General features: G+C 39.0%; 2 protein-coding genes across 3 annotated transcripts in view; one reads left to right on the forward strand and one right to left on the reverse strand.

The window, feature by feature from the left end:
• Positions 1-2,820, reverse strand: part of LOC110066059 (alpha-ketoglutarate dehydrogenase component 4-like) — a 2,900-nt gene extending 80 nt beyond the window's left edge. Inside the window, exons 1-3 of one of the 2 annotated variants that reach the window (XM_020773257.2) lie at positions 2,434-2,820; positions 2,141-2,346; positions 1-240 (exon numbers count right to left, since the gene is read on the reverse strand). The exon at positions 1-240 is cut by the window's left edge and continues 80 nt beyond it. In XM_020773257.2, coding sequence (XP_020628916.1) covers positions 223-240; positions 2,141-2,346; positions 2,434-2,524 — 315 coding nt within the window. In that variant the 5' untranslated portion in view covers positions 2,525-2,820 and the 3' untranslated portion in view covers positions 1-222. Of the gene's footprint in view, positions 241-469; positions 2,347-2,433 lie in introns of those variants that run through there. The other variant, XM_089275358.1, reaches the window with a different exon arrangement.
• Positions 2,821-3,317: 497 nt separating this feature from the next.
• Positions 3,318-6,830, forward strand: LOC110066057 (partner of Y14 and mago-like). The gene has a single exon (XM_020773256.2). The coding sequence runs from the start codon at positions 5,161-5,163 to the stop codon at positions 5,686-5,688; it is 528 nt and encodes a 175-aa protein (XP_020628915.1). The 5' UTR covers positions 3,318-5,160; the 3' UTR covers positions 5,689-6,830.
• The last annotated feature ends 451 nt before the right edge of the window (positions 6,831-7,281 follow it).

The following is a 7,281-nucleotide window of genomic DNA, read 5'->3' on the forward strand; positions in this document are numbered from 1 at the left end:
CAATATTATCATTGAACCATGAATAAACATGTATTTTTCATATAAAAAGTGAATCTCCAATTCTCTTTATAAATGACTTGCCAGAAGTTAAATAATCAAGGAATGAACAAACTGTTTCATAATATTCAATGAATCCTTTTCCCCCTTGAATATGGTTCCAACAGTCTTGTCGCAAGTTAAATAATTCACTCTAGAAAACATCCCAATCAGGTTAAGGGTCATTTATTCTGGACCACCTCTCTAAAAGTGAAGCAAAGTAATAATTAGAAAAATGTCAGTAACATCATGAAAATCAAGGACAATTTATAAACAAAAAAGTTCTTCAATACTATCAGTTTCTAATAAGTAGCAATAAACAGTAAATAAAAAGTCTGAAAATATAGGTATATTGATAACTACCAGTACCTTGATTACACATCATGGCTGCCTGTCATCACTGACATCTAATCATATATTTATTATTTAAAAATTTTTACTTTTTAGTATTTTTTCATTATTTTTTCAATTATTTTTTTTATTTTTAAATAAAAAAATATCTTGACTGACCACTCCCCCAGTGAGGCTTTTCAAGGCCAATGAACCCAGGTGATGAAACAAATAATGCAAATGAACATAACATGGTTAAAAATCCCAACTGGCAGGAGGGAGACCAGTTGGCTATGTACAAGCATGACCGAGGAGTTGAACTAGGGTCTATGGAGAAACAAATCCAGCTTAGTGGTCAGAGTGGAACTTGAACCCACAACCTCCAGATTTCAAGTCTGGCACCCTAACCACTCGGCCATACTGCCTCCGCAATTATTGTTACCAATATATTGGGGTCAGTTTAAAGTTTGGGCTGCTGGTTTATATTTGTTAGTATGAGAATTATTTTGCTATGCAAGGGTTAATTACACCATGATAGTATTCCATATACTTACTGTATATTTGGCTAGGCTAAAGAATAACTCTCATTGTTATACCTCAAAGCTCAAATATGTTTTCTGCTTAGAGGAGAACATGTCAAATCCCAAGGTTCAAAACTCACTAACTCCCTAGGGCAAACAAAACTCACTAACTCTCTAGGGCAAACAAAACTCACAAACTCTCTAGGGCAAACAAAACTCACTAACCCTCTACGGCAAACAAAACTCTCTAGGGAACAGCAACTTGAACTTTTGACTCGCACATGGTCAGGTCATACACCTTGAAACCACAGTAAATTTGTGTGTCAGCCAGCATCAGTCAAATAATTTTTTTGCAGTTTGTTCCATTTTGAGCTTGGAGATATAACAAAAGACTTAATGAATAGCTCCAGGGGAAACAGTGAGTTTTGTTTCCCCAAGTCCCTCAATGTTCCCCTGAGGTGGAGCCAAGGAGAACACTAAGGGTTGAGGGGAAACAAATCTCACTGTGTCCTTTGGGGTCAGTCATTAAGTGGTTGTCAGTAAAAACTGCATCATTGGATAAATTCAAGAGTTTTCATTGGCTTAGCCATCGTGGTATATGACCAATTATACCATGCTCTTCAAAAATGGTGAGCATGTGTGTCATGTTTAGGACATTTTCATTTTAGTCTTCTATAGTGTGGGAGTATTTCTAATAAAACAATAATTTATTGCTTCAATAATGTTGTTTTATTCAATAATTTACTAATTCTAAAATAATAATTTAATTTTCAATAATTGTTTATTCCACAAATGTGTATTGGATATGGAATGATTAAAGCCAGTGCTATGAGCCTGGTTTGCTATCTATCATCTCATGCCCATTGCAAGCTTGTGGAGTAATTGTTAATTATACACTGGGACTTTTTCATAATGGGGCTTATAATATTGGGGTACAACTGTAAGTAATTTTCAAGACAGCCTGTACAATTTCTCAGTCAGTACAGTAGGTCACTAAAAACAACTTCATCAATTAAATGCCTATTGAGTGCCATTGATAGGCAATTGATTAATTATTAATCACTATATTGCCAGCCACTGATATTCAGATTGCATAATCAATTTCGTATCCAGTCATTGACTGATTGAATAAGCCAGGTCCTTGGTAGATGTGAGCTGGAGGTTCTTTCAAATGGAATCGAGCCGATGAATTTCACAGACCCCCTAAAAATGATAGAACGGGTTGTTAATATTGTACGCTTTCTAGAGCTAACCTCAATATACTCCATTTCATCTTGTGTTAAAGGCCGTCTTCTGTATCTTGCCGGTAAAGTGTGATAACTATGCAGGTCGTCTGAATTAAAAGCAGCGCTCGAGGAAGAGATAGTTGTAGGTCGAGCCGCTGATGCTGCAGGTAATGTTCGTTTACTGATCGCAGACAGAATAGACGAAATCTCAAGAGTTCTGTCTGACGGACCGGCTACCGATAATGAAGACACAAAAGGATTCGAATAAGTTTAAATCCTCTGCTCAATGAGAAAGAGTAAAATCGCTCTTTCCTACTTACCCTTTGTTTTCTTTTTTATTCTGTTTGGAAACCTTATACTGGGAATATGTTTTCTGACTTGTTGCACCACTCTAGTGGTGGCGGACGCCATTTTGATTTGTAAATTTCGCAAAGAGTTCTGGGTGTCGTAGAGCTTGACGTTTACCGATTGTTACACGCAGGGGGGGCAAGCAGCGAGGCCTGGAACCGAGTTTCTATGATCGCCCCAGTTAAGAAATTTGGCCGAGCAAGACTAAGTACTGGTTTGTGGAAAACAAACATGGCGGACTTCCGTGAGCGCGATGCGTTTGTAAAGTTTTGTAAACGTCGTGCATATTTCACGTTCAAACATCTACGAAAAAGCTTCAGTTGCCCTGCATCTAAATCTTGGACATTTGATCGAGGCATCGGTGATAAATATTCCAACGTAAACCTGTGAGCCCTCGCGAGCGGGAACTCCACAGTGTGAGCCAGATTGCAGGCATGAATATTTCATTCGAACATTTTTGGGTGTCCTATCAACGGGATAAACTGAAGTATTTCTATATTTCCGCACTCCCTGTTGGTAAGGGTTGCTTTTTCTGAACAACTTCGTGACCCTTTTTGTTTGCACTTATTAAACTGACAGGATTAAAGTAGGTTTCATAGTGAGTGCAGTGGGTACGGCGTTTTTCTGCTACGTTACTACAAGAGGTCTGTTTCAGTTTCAGGCAAAGCATCTGGCATTATTTATGAAAGCGAATACTGGATAGGTCCCTCGGCAGAATTGAGAATTCATCAGCATCTCTTTGCCGTTACAATACAATAGTTGCGTCGTTGATTGTTTTTGTTTCTTCATAATCCTTAGACTTTTGTTTTGATATTCTTGACTTAAGGGCTTAAATAATGGGTCCAATCAAGTCGTTGACATGGAGAGTGTGCAGGAAGTTTGACTTTGCCACCTCATTTTTTATGTCACCTCTCAATCAGTTTTCAAAGGGTTCATGCTCCTCTCTTGCACCAAGAATTGTCATTTGAGACAAGTACTATTAAAGACTTCTTCATCTGACTTTATATTAGTCTGCCTTATTGTCTTATTTAGCTATCCTTCCACTACAGGAACAAGCCACTGATAATCAACACGTTGGGCCAAATCATGAGTTGATATATTAACATCCTTACTCATCTTTTTGCCTTAGAGGAATAAAACAAATCCTTTGGTTACCGGTCATTTGATTAGCCCCTAGCCAGTTAGCCCCCAACCACAAGCCGATTAGCCCCTTACTCATGCTTAAGGAAAAAAATATATACAGTTTTTTTATTTCTGGTAGGGGGCTTATTGACTTCTGGTTGGAGTTTAAATGTTTAGGGGCTAATAGACTTGGGGGCTAAATGACTGTTACAGATCCCTGTGCTTGATGTCTTTTCTTGTTATTCTCGAAAGCCTTAAAGCCAAGTCTCAAAATTGGCCTATTTCAAATGTTGTGGAGGTTCTTTTGACTCAGGTTTACCCAAGTTAAAGTTAGTAATCTGGATGAATGACCATTTTACCTGCTTACCTCATTACTACCACTCAACTACAGGTAACATGGCCTCATTTTCCTTCCCTGGGTCTATTTCATAAATTATCTCCCTCAGCAGATGAGTATATGGCAGCCCTATTTTGATATCCAGAAGTATTACAGAGCTTTCTCCCACCACACAAATAAAACTGATGCTTATCACCAGTACAAATTATGCCAAAGCATGTGAGCAGAAGCTGCTTTCTTTATTTTCACGGGTAAATAACTTGTAAATGAAATACCTCAACCCAGTAAAGGTTCACATTGAGTCTGTGTCTAGCAAACAGTCCATTTTGGACATTCCCATATGCAGAAGCGGAAAAATGATTTCAAATTTGCGAGTTCACATTGGTACTGAACAGTAAGGGATGGAGGTTTCAAAACCTCTATAATTTATCACTGCATTATCGAGACACGCAAACTGGTAGCTATTTTCAATGTTGTTGACTGATCTGCAACTGCCCTCAAGTTTCATGATTAAATTAAATTACTCGAAAGAAAGTCTTCAGACTCAACACACTACAGGAAAATCATACAGTAAATGCAGTCTTTCATAAGAAAGTAAGTTAAGACAGAAAAAACTTTAGACAGAAAAGCTTGTTTAATGTAGTCAATGTAAGCTCAAGTTTAAATGTACAACTCTGAACAGTTGAGAAATATTTTAAAGACTTACGTTCGGAGGCTTCGCGATATATAATGGCAGACATGAAACAGTTCGACATCGGTATTTTCCATAGAAATTTGGGAAGAATAATTGCTCGGTGTGAAGATGGAAAGTAATGAACCTTGAAATTTCCACAGCAAAATAAAAACTTCAGCTTCGTTTTCTTCCTGAGACGGAGAAACCTCTCCAGGCAACCAAGAATGCCACCACGCTCGCCAGGAAAATAGCACAAACCTGGTCCTGGATTCCCTTAGTCCTGATTGTCTCAGAGCTGTCGTTAAAAATTGCTAACAGCGAATAAAAAGTTATCGAATCGAAGGCAAACCCTGAACAAAAATGGCGGCGAAACATGTTTCGGTTACCTCGTGTTATTTTCGCGTCGTGCGCATGCTCGTTACGGTTCTCAAATGATTGACAGATTTCTTTACTGGGGCGATCATAGAAACCAGAAAAGCGGCGAGATCAAAGGTAGCTGCCAGCCCCCCCTGGTTACACGAATGAACGAACAGTTCCGAAATGTTGCCGACTGGCTGAAGTTTCAAAATGGCGGAAGAAGCCGGTGCTGTTGGAGAAACGTGGATTCCTGCTTCAAGAAGACCTGATGGTACATGGCGCAAGGCTCGCAGAGTGAAGGAAGGTTATGTGCCACCGGATGAAGTGGCAAAATACGAAAGTAAAGGAAAGCAGTGGGTAGATAGTATTCCAAAATTGCCACCGGGTGTACATGAGGAAGAAAGCAAACAGCTTTCAAAGAATCAGAAAAAGAGAAAGAACAAGAAGAAAGATGGAAACGATAGTCAAAGATGCGAAGTCGCAGAAGTTACAGAGAAAATGCAAAGCACCAAAGTTTCTAGTGTTGCGACTGCAGGGGGGACAGTGTACACAAGTAACCCCGACGATTTAAAAGTAAAACGTGTTAAGAATCTCAGGAAGAAATTACGACAAATCCAAGACTTACAAGCTAAAATTGACTGTGGAGAGTTAGTGAATCCAGAAGCTACACAGGTAGAAAAGTTATCGAGGAGGGAAGAGATAGAAAAGGAACTTGAAGAATTGGAGGCGGAAGTATGAAACCTGATATGAAATATAATAGGCTAAATTTCTCAGTACCACAACCACAAGTCAACCTACTAACATCAGTGGATTAAGTAGTGAGTGGACTGTAGTACTGTGACAGAGTTCAGTCACAGGGGCCCTCTTGTTTAAATTTGATAACCTTAACTGTTTATGATGTCTTTTGTCCATTTTGTGAGGTTTGGAGCCAAAAAACTGTGGGATCGGAAATGGCTGAGAAAAATTGCAGGGGAAATCAGAGTTTCTTTTCCAAGTAGCCTGTATTACTGTCTGCTTTTAAGCTTAAAAGCAGTCCAATTGCTTTAACACAAGCCAGTGGCTGATCTCTGAAACACAGAATCTCAAGCCTGTGTAGCAAGCATTCCTTACCAGTCTGAAGGAAAGGGTGAACAAGCAGTCTGGTCAATCAAAGATTGGGGCAAGAGCAAAAAAATCGACAGTCTGCTTCATCAAAGTTTTTGCTCTCGCTACAATTTTCGTGTGGCCAGAAATATGTGGAAAAAGCTCTTAGTTCCTTCAGAATATAAATATCAACGGAAGGACTGATTTGTTTATGGTTAAATGGTTAACACACTTGGCTAGATCAGGTGAAAACTGTAAGCAAAGTGTCTTGCTCAAGAACACAGTGCACTTCCCCTGTAACTGGTGGACAAAACAGTAACTTAGTGTATGCAGCCAGTGAAGAGCAAAGACATTTAATACAGTAAGGGATGAACCATTTTATCTTTGAGGGTGCCTCAGGCAATTTTATGATCATAAATTTTATAGGACTAGGTCATGCAAGAATTTGTTTTTCGATATGCCTGTGTCTTGTGGGACCCTCTTGTGTATAGGAATATTTTTTGATAATCAATACCATCATTAAGAACTATGTGCCATCCCTCAGTTTGCAAGGAGTGCAGGCATTATTATTCTCATAATATTGGCCTCTTTATGCTTCCTTTCAAAATTGAGGTTTTTTCACCTTGCACACCAAGGTTACTATGCCACAGGGACGTGGAATGGTCAAACATTGTACAACAGAATTTGCCTCTAAGCCTAAGAATCACTGGACCCATCACTTGCTCACTGTAACAAACATAAGTGCAATTGCTTATAAGTAATTTTATTATCAAATAAAAATGAAGCAAACTAGATAATTCAGTCACCTACTTTGAGACAAAACTCCTGTCTATTGTGTTTGTAAAGTGAGAGCATTGCCCTCCTAACATTCTTTAGAGCAAAATGGCCGATTGTCCCAACTAATACCTCACCCCAAACTTTAAAGGCTGATAATAACACAATCTCACCTGACTCAGAGGATAGTGGCTGTTGTCGAGAAGGGACAACTGTGAGGAAGTATTCGTATGGGTGTAATATGACACCTGTTTTTGGGACGTGCAACATTTTTATTTGTAAAAGATACCTATTGTAGCAAATAAAAACTTAACGCAATCAAAATATATCAACAAAACAGAAACCAACAAATAGAGACTAACAACACTTAATACAGATAAATTGTGGGTCCTGGCTGGGGGGGGGGGGGGGACGGGTACTCCATATAATGGCCTATATGGGGAGGTTCCCACTGAAAGGGTACCTTTCCCAGGC

The sequence above is a fragment of the Orbicella faveolata genome, unplaced genomic scaffold (assembly GCF_042242905.1).
Source record: "Orbicella faveolata isolate gen_17 unplaced genomic scaffold, um_ofav_v1 contig_36, whole genome shotgun sequence".
Taxonomy (NCBI): domain Eukaryota; kingdom Metazoa; phylum Cnidaria; class Anthozoa; order Scleractinia; family Merulinidae; genus Orbicella; species Orbicella faveolata.

Bases quoted from the DNA above. Each gene is read 5' to 3' on its own strand.
- LOC110066057 (XM_020773256.2), top strand. From the start codon at position 5,161: ATGGCGGAAGAAGCCGGTGCTGTTGGAGAAACGTGGATTCCTGCTTCA.